At 52.6% G+C, this 17,134-nt stretch overlaps 1 protein-coding gene across 1 annotated transcript; it reads left to right on the plus strand.

Annotated features, from left to right (window-relative positions):
• Positions 1–5,630: 5,630 nt before the first annotated feature.
• NTSR2 (neurotensin receptor 2) lies at positions 5,631–13,823 on the plus strand. The gene is given in 6 exon segments (XM_043553345.1): positions 5,631–6,106; positions 6,109–6,236; positions 10,189–10,306; positions 10,351–10,440; positions 12,562–12,661; positions 13,631–13,823. Coding segments are annotated over 6 exon segments (1,104 nt in total). The 5' UTR covers position 5,631.
• Positions 13,824–17,134: the final 3,311 nt, after the last annotated feature.

The raw sequence follows: 17,134 nt of genomic DNA on the forward strand, positions 1-17,134 counted from the left end.
CCCCATAATGATTCTCCCATCCTTTGGCCTTTGGGGGGCAGGATGAGGTTGAAACGGACATTTGTGAGCCCCTTCCGTGTGCCTACTGTCTCCTTACACATACCATCCCTCATGATCAAGGTTTGCTTTTTCCCAGAAGAGGAAACAGGCTCAGGAGAGGCTCACGTGGCCAGGAAGACGTGGGGAGAGTCCTCCTGATCCAACATGTAGAGGGTGCCAGGGAGGTGCCTCACCTGTGAGTCCGTCCCATCACCCCAACGACTGCGGGGACCCCTCTGGACAGGCCTGACTCACCTGTAGCTCCAAAAGTACTTCACCCACTGGGAAGGACACAGCACGGGAAAAAAGTCACATGGCGGGGGGGGGGGGGGGAGTGTTTCATTAAGAAACTTACTTTCTCTAGAGCGGTTTGGGTTCACCTGCCAAACTGATCTGAAAGTACGGAGCGTTCTCAAATACTCTGTTCCCACACAGGCACACCTTCCCCACTGTCGTCGCCCTGGCACCATATGAGTGCATTTGTGACAACGGATGAGCCCACGCCGACCCATCATTGTCCCCCAGAGCCCGCGCTTTCCATCAAGGTGCCCTACGGTGCGGTGAGGTCTGCGGTTTCGACAAATGGAGACGGCTATGGATCTACCTTTTTGGCATCACTCGGAGCGTGTCACTGCCCTAAAAATCCTCTGTGCCCCACCGATTCATCCCTCCTGCCCTCCCTGTCTCCTCCTGGCCCCATAGCTCCTTTCCTTTCAGTGCTGACTGACCGTCCACAGTCTGGCTGGGCCACGGGTTCATCCATTCACCTGCCGAAGAAGATCCGCGGCGCTTCCGGGTTTTGGCAATGGTGAATAAAGCCGCTACAAGCTGTGTCTGTGTGCACACAAGGTTTCTGCGCGGGCCTAAGCTTCCAACTCCTCTGGGGGAAGACCAGGGAGCACAATTTCTGGATGGCACGGGAAGGGTATGTTCCGTTTCGCAGAAACCGCTGAACTGTCTTCCAAAGTGGTCGCAGCATTCCGCACGCCCACCAGCCGTGAGCCAGAGCTCCTGCTACTCCGCGTCCCCGCCAGCGTCAGGCGTCGTCGGCGCTCTGGATTCGCGTCCTTCTGGTAGGTGTGGAGCGATCCCTCGTGGTTGTTTCCACTGGCATCTCCCCGGTGACGTACGACGTGGAGCATCTTTCCGTGGGCTTATCTGTCATGTCTGCAAAGGTCGTTGGCCCATTTTTTTTTAATGTCTATTTCTTTTGAGAGACAGAGGGAAACAGCGTGTTCGAGTAGGGGAGGAGCAGAGAGAGAGGGAGACAGAGAACCTCAAGCAGGCAGCGCAGAGCCGGGCGCAGGGCTCAATCCCACAAATGGTGAGATCATGACCTGAGACGAAACCGAGAGTCTGATGCTCAACCGACTGAGCCACCCAGGCGCCCTGGCCCCCCCCCCCTTTTTAAAATATTTATTTAGTTTTGACACACACACACACACACACACACACACACACAGAGTGCAGCAGGGGTGGGGCAGAGAGAGAGGGAGACACAGATTCGGAAGCAGGCTCCAGGCCCTGAGCTGTCAGCATAGAGCCCAACGCGGGGCTCGAACTCATGGACCTCAAGATCATGACCTGAGCCGCACTCAGACGCTTAACGGACTGAGCCACTCAGGCGCCCCAGCTGGCCCATTTTTTAATCGAGTTGTTGCTTTTGTTACAGTTGAGTTTAAAGAGTTCTCTGCGTATTTTGGGTAACAGCCCTTTATCATGTGCATACACTAGATCCATCAAGGTCCCAGTAGAAAACAGACTGGACACTCGAGCTGGGACCTTAAAGAGGCCTATTAAAGAGACTGTGAACAGGATATGGGCAGGGTTGCAGAAGACCCACAGGGGGTGGTGACGAGACCAGCACCAGCCAGAGGAGGGGCCCAGGCCAGCCTGGGCTGGGGGGAAAGGAGAAGGGACAGCGGCCTGAGCCCAGCTGCAGGAGGCAGGGCATCAGCCCCCACAGGTGTCCACATCCTAATCTCCGGAACCTGTAACTATGTTACATCCTGGAGGTCACATTACACCTTCTGCCACATCACACGGCAAGGGGAAATGAAGGCTGCGGTGCAGTCAGGGTTGCTGGTTGGCTGGGCTTAAAATGGGGAGGCTGTTCCGGATTATCTCCAAACAACCACCTGAATAGTTGCCCCAGGCCCCTCTTATCCTGCTTTGCCACTGCAGAGCTTGGAGCATGCCTGACGCCCCTGCCTGTCCCCGCAGTCTCTGTCCTTGCTGTGTGCATCCAGGTGGGCCCGATACAATCACAGGGTCTTTAAAAGAAGAAGCGGGGGCAGAAGATGGGCAGAAAGGACAACATGGGAGAGACGTGTGGCACGACTTTGCTGACTTTGAAAAGGAGGCCACAACTGAATGACGCTGACAGCCTGCAGAACCTGGAAGGCAAGGACACAGGGTCCCCGCTAGGGCTTCCAGAAGGCACGTACCCTGCCAGCACCTTGATGTTAGCCCCACCACACCTGTACCGGACTTCTGCTCTAGTGCAGCGGAAGGTACTGAATCTGCATCGCCTGAAGCCGCTACGTTGCCTGTCATTTGTTACAGCAGACATAGGAGATGAGTGCACTAGGTAGCTGGAAGAGGTCCCCCTTCAGGACCTTTGGTTGAGGGCGCCAAGGGTGTCAGCCAGTGCGTGGTAATCCAGCAGGGAGGAAGGGAGAGAACAAATACCTTCGACTCTCTCCTCCCACTTTCTCACTGTCCACCACTGGCTGGACCCAAGTGGAGGCTGGAGAGTTCAGAGCAGAGAAGAATGAATAACAGGTATAGAAAGGCAGATCTGAGAGGAAGATCTGGGGTGTGTGTGTGTGTGTGTGTGTGTGTGTGCGCGCGCGCATATACGTGCATGCACACACACCCGCCTACCTGTCCCTCTGTCCCTGTCTCTGTCACACACACACACATCCTACCATGATTCAATCCTGACTCAAAGGCATTAACTCTTTTTTTTTCAAGGTTCGAGTAGCCAATCATCTCTCCAGGTCACTGGTTGGCGTTGGGATCAAAAGCTGCATAAAGATTGGAAGCTGTGTTAGCACAACAAAGTACCAAAACCGGGGAGGGGGCGGGGGGGGGGCTTAAGCAATAGAAATTCAGTGTCTCACAGTTCTGGAGGCTGGAAGTCCAAGATCAAGGTGCCAGCCGGTCTCGCCCCTGCTGCGAACTCTCTTCCTGGCTGGCAGACAGTTTCCTTCTCACCATGTCCTCAGATGGCAGAGAGAGGAGCTCTCTGCTGCGTCCCCATAGAAGGACGCTAGTCCTGTGGGATCAGGGCTCCACCCTTCTGACCTCATTCAACCCTAATTACTTCCTTACTCCTAATATAGCCGCATGAGGGCTTAGGGCTGCAGCATATGAATTGGCAGAAGGGGGGCTGTGGACAAAGCAGTCCATAGCAGAAGCCCTTTTGAGGGTGTCTTGTATGTAACGGGCAAGAAGTTCAGGCACCTGGGTGCCCAAAGCAAGCAAAGGGCCAGGAAGCCTTGTTACTACTTTACATGATTGACCAGACGGCCCCAAACCGGATCTCTCCATCTCGGCATCCCTGGGCTCAGAACTGCTGCTTTTCTGCAATGTCCACAACTTCCATTCCACACGCCTGGCGGCACCCTCTAACACTGAGTGGTTCTGAGTTATTTGCTGCATGATTCGCGGTGGAGTGATTGAGCCTGGTCTGTGGTTAAACACGAGAGCCAAGATTTTGATTCCAACGTAGACGGTGGAGCGTATCAGGGATCAGTCTTCCAACAGACTGAAACCAGTCCTAACGCAAGGGGCGTTTTGTTTTTATTCAGAGGCAAAAATCAGGTTCATGTGGGTATGAAGGAAGCAAGTTCTAGGCCCGGAGCATCCATATATAGACATACTCTCTGAAAAGAGTTTCAGGTTAGGGGAATCAACGAGTGAGATTTACAAGCAGAGACCCCAGTGAAGACAGAAATTGCGAGCCCTCTATACTGGCCACAGGGGGAACCCACAGGGTGGGTCGCCGGGGCTGATTCTTCCTCACTTCCACATTAAATGCATTTTGCAGTCCACCTCTGACCTGGCGGGAGAGTCTCATCCCTAGAAGACACCGAGGGAAGTCTCCCGTTTCTACATGACAGAGGATGCTTACCTAGGACTGTCCTAAAAAGGCAACAATACCTCCTTCACATCTTTGACACCCCTTCCCGGGAAACGGACTCACTCCCACCAGCGCGCAAGCGAAAAACCAGAAGCTGCCTCTTTTGTCTTTGAGCTTTCCTACCACGTAAGAGTTAAAGGTTTAACGCTCACGAGTGAAAGCGTGCGGACTCCAGTCCTGAAGACTCCTAGCTGCTCGGTGCTCTCACACAAAGGAGCACGAGACTGATGGCTTGCCTGAGACATACAGCTAGTGAGTGGCAGAGCTGAGACTCATATCCGTGACTCCTGATCCCAAGCGCCTTGTCCCCTCCACTATTCCAGCCCAGACCTTGGGAGCCTGAGTACTTGGAGAATTCCTCCAAAGGGGAGCAGGAACTGGCCTTTTCCAGATCCTATGGGCCTTATTGAACTACACAACACCCAGGAAAGAATTAAAAATTAATACAGATTTTTTGCTCAAAGAAAAGCTGTCTAAAACTCATATGTACAGAATCCTTGCTGTAGACTGAATTGCATCCCCCCGCCCAAATCCATTTGTTGAAGCTTTAGCCCACAATGTGACCATATGATTATGTAACTGGAAAGATAAAACTGTCACCGAGCCATAACAATTTTAGCAAAGACAGAAACATCAGGAGACCTGGGTTTGGCTCCAGCAAGCATCAGGGGTTCTAAGTGCGAGCTAAGTAAGGGCCTTTTCGAGTTCTGGCACTTACAAGGGTTAAGGAGAGAGACTCATGAAAGGTTTGCAAACACGGTAACACACTTCTTTTCACTTCCTCCCCACTCTACGGGAATGACATCCTAAAGGGCTGGGAAAGCCTGATACCCCAAGGACGCATCTAACAGTGACAAAGGGATTGCTGGAGGATATTAGTGCGCCGTGCAGACGGCCCTTTAGCCAGAAGAGTAACAGCTGTAAAAGTTCTGGCAAGTCCTTGGCCACCCGTCTCCGGAGCTGCACACGCAGCAGCACAGCAAGGGGGCCTAGGTGCATGGTACCGCAGGATGCCTATTTACTGCTACGGGTTGGGAGCCCTCGCACAGACCGGCTCGTCTAATCCTCACAGAGATTCTGCAATGTAGATAATATATTTTAAATGCAGAAATGGGTTGAGGAGGGTTTAAAAAAAAAACAAAACTTGCCCCAAGTCACCCATCCGGTAAGTGGGGCCCAACCCCTCCGTATCACCTTCCACCCAGCACAGGGCTCCCTGGGTTGAACTGAGCGGAGAAATGTAAACGCACCGAACGGGCTCACGCTCGCTGTCCGGTCCGGTCCGGTCCGGTCCGGTCCGGTGTTGGCTCAGGGACGCCCTTGGCGGGGGCGGGTCCTCCCATTCCGGAGGTTCCGGGAGAACAGGAGGCGCTCGCTCTCCTCCCTGGGCAGCTGGCCCGGTCTCGGCGCAGGGAGAGGGAGGGAGCGCTGGCCACGGGGGAGGAATGGAGAGCAGCAGCCCGAGTCCCAGCCCCGGCCCTGCGCTGGGCCTGGACGCCCGGCTGGGTGTGGACACGCGCCTCTGGGCCAAGGTGCTGTTCGCCGCTCTCTGCTCGCTCATCTTGGCGCTGGGCGCGGCGGGCAGTGCGCTGTCCGTGCGCGTGGTGCTGAAGGGGCGCGCCGGGCCCCCGGGGCGCCTGCGCTACCACGTATTCAGCCTGGCGCTCTCGGCGCTGCCGCTGTGGCCGGTGGGTGTGCCCGTGGAGCTCTTCAACTTCGTGTCGTTCCATTACCCCTGGGTGTTCGGCGACCCGGGCTGCCGCGCTTACTACTTCGTGCGCGAGCCGTGCACCTACGCCACGGTGCGCAGCGTAGGTGGCCCGAGCGCCGAGCGCTGTCTGGCCGTGCGCCAGCCCCCGCGCGCCCGCCGGCTGCTGTCGCCGCGCCGCCCCCGCCGTCTGCTGCCGCTCTTCTGGGCCGCCACGCCCTGCCCACGGCAGTCATCACCGGGCAGAAGCGCGAGCTGGAGAAGGCTGGCGGGGAGCCGGAGCCCGCTTCGCGCGTGTGCACGGTGCTGGTGAGCCGCGCCACGCTCCAGGTCTGCATTCAGGTAAGGGGGAGGCAGGCTCGGGGGCCTGTGTTTTCACTTCTGATGCTCGCGATCTCCGCAGAAATTTGGGTCGCATTTCCCATTTTACAGAGGACTTGGGGAGAGGCTTGGCAGAGATGAAGCATTAAGAGAAGCCCAGATTAGAATTCAAAACTTAATTCTGAAAGTCTACACTCTTCCCAGTATTACAAAAGTGGGGGCCAAGCATTACTGGGTGCGAGAATTACAGCGTAGGGAGGGGGAGGGCTCTAAAAATGTAGATTTCATAACCCAGCCTTTTTTTTTTTTTATCATCAAAACTAGCCATTTTCAGTCCCATTACAGAATATCCAACTTAATGGGATTTTGTGGAGATATAAAAGAGAGGCCTGAATATTCAATATTAATGAAGGATTTCAGAAGAAATACATAGCTTACTTGCAGCCTTAACAAGAATTTGGAAAAATATAAAGTTAAACCTGATTAGAAAACATTCCACTCGCTTCAGAAGACGCTTACTGTGGTCACCACGGAGAATTACTCAGAGCTGACAGGGTAGGATCCCTCGTTTTTAAAAATCCACTCCCTATATCAGAAATTTCTGCAGGTTTTCCAATCTGGACCTGATGCTAAAGGAGACAAAACCAAAAACACACCGGCAAGCAGAATGGGAATGATACTAATGGGAGTGATCACGCAGGGGCTCCAGACAGCAGTCAGGAGGAGGGACCCCACTGACAACAGTGGGAGCTGCTCCTTCTGCCACATCAGGTGGGCCACTGGTGACCTGAGACGGCATCAGTCCAGCCCACACACCACCTGCCGCCATGCTGGCCCAAGCACATCACAGCCACGGAGCAGCATGTGTAGGGCACCCGTCTACCTCTCAGCAACCTCCACACAGGCTCTGAGCTCCAGCGGAATGATCTGGCTGAATAGTCAGGCACTGCAGCCCCTCCCTTAGACCTGACTCTGTAGCTCCCTGCTGCACCCTGTTGTGGCCGTGGCAATGAACAAGCAACTACGTGCTCAAAAGGCCTGGTAGCCAAGTTCCGCCAGTTTTCACAGACTAAGGCAGTAGCTTCCAGGCTGTACCTATCTTGGAACTGGGCTCAGGGAGGGGGAAGCGCCAAGCGTGGTCTGTGTTGTGAATATGTCGCTTGCATAGCTTACTTTATGTGCTGCAGACCGACCAAGGCAGTAGAAACTGAAATCTACCAGAGGCAAGCTTTTGACGTTCTACTGGTGAATTCCTTCAGCCTAACAGCATTATTCAACAAATGGTATATTTAAAAAATGTTTAACTTGAGACACACAGTCTATGTTAACACAACAAAATAACCGAGCTCAAATTAGGATTATTTTGGTCCACCTTCCTTTTTAGTGTCTTGTAATTCATCGTCCATGTTAATCAGCGGGTTGTTTTTCTGTTTTGTTTTGTTTTTGACTAAGAAAATGTCTCATCGTTATTGAAAGTACAAAAAACTGTACAGTTTTTCCAGAAATATTTCAAAACTCCCCAAGATTAATAACTAACGCATGAATATATTTTTACCTTCCACTTCTGTCTTGTCTAGGATTAAAGTGACAATTTGGTAGTAAGTATGATGCTGTTGATAAAATGCTGCTTGGTTCTACAACAAACTTTAAACTATGCCCCACGTAGTGTTTTATTTTCTTCTTGGTGCTGATTTGTGAGCGTCCATCAAGAAAAAAGCATGAATGATGGACTCCTTAAAGAGGTACAGCACCCAACCCAGATATTTCGTACTGATTCTAAAGCGCTATTAAAATGCTCAGGTTTTTAAAAATGCTGACACAGAACCAATGAGGAAAAGCTCTATAATACATGTACTTTGTAGATTTTTTTTTAAGTTTATTTTGAGAGAGAGAGAGAGAACCATCAAGGAAGGGACGGGGGGGGGGGGGGAGGGGACAGAGGACCTGAATCAGGCTCTGTGCTGACAGCAGAGACTCCAATGAGGGGCTTGAACTCAACAAACCGTGAGATCATGACCTGAGCCAAAGTCGGACGTGTAACCGACTGAGCCACCCAGGCGCGCTATAATACAAATATTTTGGATTTTAAAACATTAAAACATTTAAAAAGCAGGGTATCATATAATAAACTTGTTCATAAGTCAAAAATTACCAAATAAAAAAACAAGGCTTGTTGCATAAAACAGCTGTCCCCTTACCACCCCTGCACACTTCGGTCTATATTCTTTTGTCGAGGGGCAGCTGCCGTGCACCCTCACCTCTTGCTGCCCCTTCCTACACATTTCTAAAGAACGCGCCTGCTTGATTTCACACTTTGCACATTTTATCCAGTGTCTTCTAGCGGGAGAAAGAAAAAGAGCGTCCCGCCCTCTTTCCCATCCCTACTCTCCACGCCGTGCACCCACACGCACCCCCTACCCCTCCTCCGGTGTTAATTCCGTCAGGGTATAAAGCCAGTCTTGTGCTCTGTACTTACACACTGTGACTATGTTAAAACATTCTTCACAGATGAACCATGTCGGACATTTGTATTGCGTTTCCTTTCCAATATTACCTCTGCTTCCTTGCTGTTAACAATGGTCTGTTTTCAGGGATGCCCGGGTGACTCGGTCGGTTGAGCAACCGACACAATTCCGACTCAGGGTACGATCGCGTGGTTGTGAGATCGAGGCCTGCATCGGGCTCTGTGCTGAGTGTAGAGCCTGCTTGGAATTCTCTCTCCTTCTCCCTCTGCCCCTCCCCTGCTCACTCTCTCTCTCTCTCTCTCCTAAATAAATAATTAATTAATTAATATTTAATGTTTTTTAATTTGCTTGGTTCCTGTGCATCTGTCTCTCATGCGTTCTTAACTTCTCTACCAGAAGCATAAATACTATTTCAGTGTATTCAGAGCCATCCAGTCAACGACCAGTTCATCTTTCAGTCGCCCCCGGAAGCCCCCTCTTCCACTCCAGCGTCACCGGATGCACAGCCAACATCTTACGTCACTCTGCTCTCCCAGCAGACACCCTCTTTTTGGACCCGGGTCTCCCCCTTTATTGGTGTACAACCTTATTTTGGCGGAACATACGCTCTTGTAACCTCCTGTGACCTGAGAGAAGGCCCACAGAAGAAGGTGAAAAATTGAGAATTTCCACGTCTGGAAACGTTCTGGATTATCCTCACATTTGCCGTAAGAGGGCCGGGCACGGAATTCTAGACAGAAGCTGCTTTTCCTCTCAAATTGTAAAGCATCGCTCCACTATATTCTAGCTCCCACTGTTGCCTTAAAGAAATCTAATGCCATTCTGGTGCCCATCCTTTTCACGTGCCCTGTTTTATCCCTTTGGTGGCTTTCAAGGTCTTTATCCACAGAGTGTTAGAAGTCCGAAGAACGTGCCTTGATGGGGGCTTATTTTTATCCATTTTTTCCGGGCCCCCAGGCAGCCTTTCAGTCTGGAAGCTTCTATACCTCACTTTTGGAAAAAACTTTCTTCAAAGTGGCTTATTTTAAAAAATGATCTCCTCCCTTCTGTTTTCTTTCTAGAACCACTATTACTTAGGTAAGTGTCCTAAGCTAATCCCAAATGTTGTCTCTCCCTTTATTGCCGTCTCATCTTTCTGAGAATTTTCTCAACTTCATTTTTTTTTCAACGTTTATTTATTTTTGGGGGGACAGAGAGAGACAGAGCATGAACGGGGGAGGGGCAGAGAGAGAGGGAGACACAGAATCGGAAACCGGCTCCAGGCTCCGAGCCATCAGCCCAGAGCCCGACGAGGGGCTCGAACTCACGGACTGCGAGATCGTGACCTGGCTGAAGTTGGATGCTTAACCGACTGCGCCACCCAGGCGCCCCTCAACTTCATTTTATAACCCTGCTGTCACCCCCCGCCCCCGCCTGCTGCTGCAGATTCCTGGGCCTTGGGCACAGCCTGAGGACCACAGCATCACAGAGCCTTGGGGCCGTCATAAGCCTTGGAATTACCTTTGCAGGTGAACGTGCTGGTGTCTTTCGTGCTCCCCTTGGCGTTAACTGCCTTCCTGAACGGGGTCAGTGTGAGCCACTTGGTGGCCCTCAGCTCCCAGGTGCCGTCCCTTTCTGCCCCCGGCAGCCCCGTCCCCCGACCACGTGGAGCTAATGAGCGAGGAGAGGAGGCAGCTCCCCCTGGGGGGGCCACACCAGCCTGGTGAGACACAAGGACTCCAGCCGGCTCCTCGGCCTCCAGCGTAGCGTCCAGGGTCTCAGTTAAGTACTTGGTGACACTGCTACGAGAAGAAGGGGTGGGGCTCCAGGCTGCCTCCACTGATCCCTGGCCAAGTGACCTTGAGCAAGTTACCACCTCTCTCCAGCCCCAGGGGATTGTGTGGTCGCCAACAGGCTTCTATAAGGTTTGGTGGTGTGATTAGGGGGTAGAATGAGAATTCCATACACGAAACCCTCATCTGCTCCAGGGAGTGATACATAAAGACAAGTGAATACCTGCTTACATTCCAGGGAGCCTGGCCTATGGATGGATGCAAGGAGCAGCTGGAGTCAGGGACCCGTAGCCCCAGCATTGAGGGCTTAGACCGGCTGGGTCCCCCACCCAGTTCCCCACCAGCTCCCCACTTTTCCTGCAACATTGATTGTTGGCTGGTTTTCCTAAGAATCTGGGTAAACTTGGCCTTGTAGGGGAGACATTAAGAGGCACAAGAAAGCCGAGGTCTCTCCAAACACCTGCGGTAATGCAGGCACTCACTAAGGTCTGGGAACATGGAATAAGAGATCAGGTCTCTGCTCCCGTCAACCCACAGCGTTGGACGTAGGGCAGAAACGTAAGAGCTACATGTCATATGGTGCGACAGGAAGAGAGGGAGCACGGGACGGTGCTGGACTTTCTTCCACAGGCAACAGGCAGTCATTGAGAGTCAACGCCCAAGAATGCAGGGAGATTTGCTTTTCAGATGTTCTACCCAGAAACCTTTGGCGTGTGGGTTACGCAGTGCTTCTCAAACTTGTGTGTGCTTAAGAACAGCGTGAACATAGGGGAAGGGAAGGGAAAATAAAATAAAAGGAGAGAGGGAGGCAAACCATAAGAGACCCTTACATACAAGGGGACAAACTGAGGGCTGCTGGAGGGGAGGTGGGGGGATGGGCTAAGTGAGCGATGGGCATTAAGGAGGGCACTTGTTGGGATGAGCGCTGGGTGTTATATCTAAGTCACGAATCACTAAATTCTACCGAAACCCTTATTACACTGGATGTTAACTTGGATTTAAGTTGTTTTTAAAAGTGAGCAAGAGGGGCGCCTGGGTGGCGCAGTCGGTTGAGCGTCCGACTTCAGCCAGGTCACGATCTCGCGGTCCGTGAGTTCGAGCCCCGCATCGGGCTCTGGGCTGATGGCTCAGAGCCTGGAGCCTGTTTCCGATTCTGTGTCTCCCTCTCTCTCTGCCCCTCCCCCGTTCATGCTCTGTCTCTCTCTGTCCCAAAAATAAATAAAAAACATTGAAAAAAAAAATTAAAAAAAAAAAAAAAGTGAGCAAGAAACCCAAAAACTAACAAACGAACAAAACAGTATGGGGAGCTATAAAACACAGGCTGCTCGGACCCAACCCGGAGATTCTGATTCGGTTGCTCGGGGTAGGCCCGAGACTCTGTATTTCTACCAGGCTCCCAGTTGACGTCGCTATCCTGGTCCAGAGGCCACACAGGACAACAGAATGGATTTGCCAGTCACGGCAGGTGTAGAGGAGGGGAGGGAAGGGGTAGGCGGTTAGCGACAAAGGGACCAAGTGGGAGACTGCCATCACAGTCCGGGGGAGGGGAGCTAGGAGCCCCTGGAGTGGGGTAGTAGAGGTGAGAACAGAGGAATCAAGACATCCTAAAGAAGAGCTTTTTAATAGATTGGCCCTCGGGGGTAATGGAAAAATGAAAAGACTCTCTGGCTTATGGCTTGAGTGCTAGATGGCTGGTGGGGCCATCAGTCAATCAGAAAAAGGAACAGAAGAGGCTTGATGAGGCAGAAGGACATTTAAGTTCAGTTATCTATGCAGTTAGACGATCAGGTGGGAATAGCTATCCCGGAGTTAAAAGCATATTCCAGTGGCCAGGAGGGGGTTATAGAGGTTGTAGAAGTTCCTAGAAGCTTGTCAGTGTGCAGGTGGGAGTTAAAGTGGATATTCGCCCAGACATCGGGGTAACCTCAGGTTTGGCTACAGATCGAGAGAGGAGGGTGTCAGATAGCCTCACAGTTCCCTTCCGACCCTTGGACTCCAGGAACGAGTTCTAGGGAAATGCTCTTGTAAGCTTGGTGTCCTCCTCTCTAGAGACGGCAGAACTGAGTACGTTTGCTCTCTGTCGCTCCGTTCCTCCCCGCTGTTGTGCAGGAGCCATTGTGGCCGTGTATGTCACCTGCTGGATGCCGCCTCACACCCGCAGGCTCATGTACCGCTGCGTCTCCAACGATGGGTGGACTGGGTTGGTGCAGCGGAGGGGCCCCAGCACATAGGGAAGGGGCCACTGGGCTGCACCTGGGACTTTCTATGCTCTCTGCAGGGATTCCCAGTCGCTGGGCCCTCTGGAACTCTGGCCTCCACTCAAGCTGGTCCTGTCCAGTCTGTGCCCTCAAATTCTCTGAGCTGGGGGTAGGGAACAAGGCGTTATCTAGCAATTTCAAGGCCACGCGAGTGAGAGATCTCAGTGGTGATCAGGGCTACGGGCATCCTGACCACAGGACAGAGCCGCCCACAGGCTGGGGCCGGGGGAGGGCCGTACTATGGCAAGGAGAGGGGCGGAAGCCTCAGAGCCGTGAGTCGAGGCGCTAACAAGGGCCCCCTGGACAGAGACCAGACTACGTACGCCCTTTGTGACACAACTGGAAAAGAGGAGAGAACCCACTGTCTTCCTTGGCGAATTCACCGTGTGCCTGATCGCAAGAGGAAGGCAAACATCCAAGAGGAGAGAGGCCCGTGTAGCCTCCAACGACACAGCTGTGTCGACAGGTGCCTCTTCTCGAGATTTCCTTGTGCCCCTCGCACACACGCGCACGTGCACAGCCCTTCCCGCCTCAGAGACTCTCCGTGACAAGGTGCATGGCTTCACTGCTCGGTGAAGCCACGTCTCGTGGACCACACCCAGCCGCGTGAGGCTCCCGGGGTCTCAGTGGGCAAGACAGTGGCCCCCGTCCGCCAGCAGGGGAACCTTTCGCTGGTGCAGGGGCCTGGGAACAGCGCACGGGGAGCAGGGACTCAGAGGCTGGGTGGAGCGCATCCGCCAGGGGCAGCTGGTGTGGATGGGACAGTTGTTGAGGTCACACGGTGCTTCCCAAGAGCAGAAACCGGGCCCTCCTCACCTGGCCCTTTGGAGGAGAGGCGCGGTCTCCAGGAGAAAGGGCTAGACGCCGTGAGGAGGCGCAGGCCGTCTGACACACCTTCTGGGGTTCTCTGCCGGCACACTCTACGCCTACCTGGTGACGGACACCCTCGTCTACGTCAGTTCAGCGGTGACCCCTGTCCTGAACAACGCTGTGTCGTCCTCCTTCAGAAAACTCTTCCTGGAAGCCCTGGGCTCCCTGTGTCGAGAAGGCCACCCCCGTGGAACCCTGCCCCCCCCCCCGGGGAGCCCCGGGCCCCACGGCTGCAGGCTCTAGGGATCCCTCAGACGCCCCGCGCTGGATGCAAGAGAACGAGCAAAGCGGACCGTGACTGACTGCGCAGTCGCCTGGCATTCAGACACGCAGTTCGCTCACGGAGAGTTCAAGCTCTGCCGTCAGGGGCAGACTCACCTGGACCCCCGGCCCCCACCCCCCCACTTCCCAGCTGTGTAACCGCGGGCGAGTTGCTCACGCCCTGAGCCTCGGTCTTCCCCTCTGCGCGATGGAGATGAACAGGACCCAGCTCTCGGAGGCGTTCGGAGACCGAAGCGTTCAGCACGGTGCCTCCCGCGTGATGAAAAACCAATTTTCGCTGGCAGCGTTGTTGCTGCCGTTACCGTTGCTGTCTCTCCCTCTCCTGTGGCTTGCGCTCTTCGGCCGTGGGCTCAGCTGCCCCAAGAATTTCCACAAATGACAGGGCTCCGGGAGTTACTGCGCTGTCACGAGACTGCAGTCCCACTGTCCAGTCTTGCCCAGCAAGGGAGCAGCCGTTTGCACCAGGAGTAGGGCTCCGGAAGCTGCGGGAGGCAGGGGGGCACCAGCTCCCCTCTCCTGGCCTCTGGCCTGTGTGGCTGCCTCCAGGCGGCCCGTGGGAGGACAGACGTGCGACCGGCCTGGAAGCGGCAGGGTCCTGAAGTGCCGTTTCTGGGGGCATCCTGGTGGCTCCGTCGGTTAAGCGTCCGACTTCCGCTCAGGTCACGATCTCACGGCTCGTGGGTTCGAGCCCCGCGTCTGGCTCTGCGCTGGCAGCTCGAAGCCTGGAGCCTGCTTCCGACCCCGTGTCTTCCTCTCCCTCCCGCTCTCTGCCCCTCCCCTGCTAGCACGCACACACCCTCTCTCTCAAAAACGAACTTAAAAAAAAAAAAACCCAAAAAACGAAATGCAATTTCTGGAATACTGGAAATACTCTCATTCCCACTGCCACCTTACACATGGGGAAACAGAAGCAGAGAGAAGAAAGGTACTGCGGCCACTACCTGGTAACCGGGAACGGAACCCCAGGCTTGGGACCGGGCAGCCGACGCTCATCAGAGTCCCATGCTGCTTCCGGAGAAGTCTGATGGCCAAAGAGGAACAGAAAGAAACTAAAGGCTCAACATTAAAGAACTGAGTGAATCGGGATCATCCACTCAGTCCACCCAAATCCTATTTGTTAGGCCACCCTTACACAGGAAGTATAAATCTTATTTGGCAGCATAAACATACCGTGGTTATACTATTCAAAAGAGAACGCAATACAAAATTACACTATGATGCTATGTAGAAATCACTCGGGTGCATAGAAAGGGTCTAGAATGAAGCAGTTTGTGAAAATGGCGGGTCGGCCAAGGAGGCACGCGTGACCCAAGCCCGGGGGCGGTTTCTGTCACCTTCACGCCAGGGTCTGAGCATATAGATGCCTGGCATGCGGTAGACACACGTTCGGCGAAAAGGATGTTGGTGGCATCGTATCGTTTGTATGATATCTAAATAATAAATTTCAAATAGAAGTTAAGGTCCCCTAGTGTCGTCCCTTGGGCGGCACTGGCGTTGGCTGCAAAGCCTGGAGGATGGGGGTGGAGCTTACTTCCGTCACTTATTAGCTGTGGGACTCAAGCAAGTTCCTTCACCTGCTCAGGCCGCACGTCACATCTGTGAAATAGACATCGTAACAACTCTCCCCTGGGTTTTAAGAATTAAATGGCATTGAAAATAGGGGGGAATAAAAGTTTGAAAGTATAGTATCTCCCACCCAAGAGTCTCAGTTGGTAGTGGCTGTCATCGACAGGAAGGAAGCTTTTGGTTCCCAAATGCAAATTACCTTTCTAATTCTGTATTTGAACAACTTAAGCTCTATTTGTGTAGTTGGCTGCACTGTTGGCTTGCCTAAGATCGGAGACCCCAAAAGTGGTTCATCAGCCTTAGTCCTGCGGCCATGACTCCATCAGGGCCAGAATTTTAGGAAGCTTCCACCAAATCCTGAAAGATGACGTACACATTGCCCACCTGTACGAGTTTCCTGGGATTGCCGTAACAAAGCACCACAAAGTGTGTGGCTTAAAACAACAGAAATCTATTCTCTCATGGTTCTTGAAGCTACGAATTCAAGATCAAGGTGTCAGCAGGGCCATGCTCCCCAAAGTCTCGAGGAAAGAGTCCTCTTTTGCCTCTTCCAGCATCTGGTGGTTTGCCAGACATCCTTGGTTTATAGGCTCATCATTCCAATCTCTGCCTTGGTGGTCACACGGCAGTCTTCCTCTGTCACTCTTAAGACACTGGCCATACCGGGTCAGGAGCCCACTTGATTCCAGTGTGACTTTGTCTCGACTAATTACATCAGCCCCAAGCCTATTTCCAGATAAGATCACATTCTTAAGTATCAGGGGTTAGGACCTCGACATATTTTTGAGGGTGTGATTCAGCCGAAAACTTCAACCAAACCCACCCCTAGTAGGGTGGGTTGCCACCACTGGGAAAGACCCTTTTACAGAGCGAGAACCAGACTTAGAGTGGCCAGAGATCCTAAGAGAAAAATTAGTGTTCCTCAGAGTTAAAGAAAGCCAAAGGGAAACTGGGACAGTATATTCAGTGAACGACAAATGTGGTCATGGATTCTTGTTTCTTCTCCAGACACGAAGGGTTTTAAAACTCCACACTTGGCTTTCCAACTGTTTTGTTAATTAAAATGCTAATTCCTTCTGAGCTGGGAAGTCTGCCGAAGCAAGCAGACTGAAAAAGAAATGAAAGCTGTCGACATTGGACACGCCCTTGGTTCAGTCTTCCTTAAAGAGCTGTCTGCAGACTCTGAAGCCAGATCTAGAAGGCTTAATGCAAATTCTGTTATTAAAAGGGTTTCTAAACATTAATGCTGGGATTGCCCAGACTCGGGATGATACATATGTAATATATTCCGTATATGCTGGCATCCAGTGCTACCTCCCACAGGCAACCCAACGCTTCTCCCAAAGAGAACATTTTGGTTCCATACTTTTATCATATGGGGAGCCTTAGAAGCCAACGGTGCCTCCTAATGGATGACATTTGGTGGCCATAAACTGCTCAAGACAGAAAGCAGCTGTGATGTTAGCAGGGCCTATCCTTACACCTGCAAGCATGAATCTAGATCTGTTCTGTCACTTGATAGCTGTGTGATCTTGGACAAGTCATTCAACCTCTCTGAGCCATAGTTTTTTTCATTTGTAAGATGGTCCCAATCATATCTACTTCAGAGTGTTGTTGGATTAAATAGTAAACAATTAGCGACCTAGTTAAATGCCTGGCACACAGCAGGTGCTCAAAAATGTTTGCTACTCACTGTTGGTCATTTC

This window comes from Prionailurus bengalensis, chromosome A3 (genome assembly GCF_016509475.1).
Source record: "Prionailurus bengalensis isolate Pbe53 chromosome A3, Fcat_Pben_1.1_paternal_pri, whole genome shotgun sequence".
Lineage (NCBI taxonomy): Eukaryota > Metazoa > Chordata > Mammalia > Carnivora > Felidae > Prionailurus > Prionailurus bengalensis.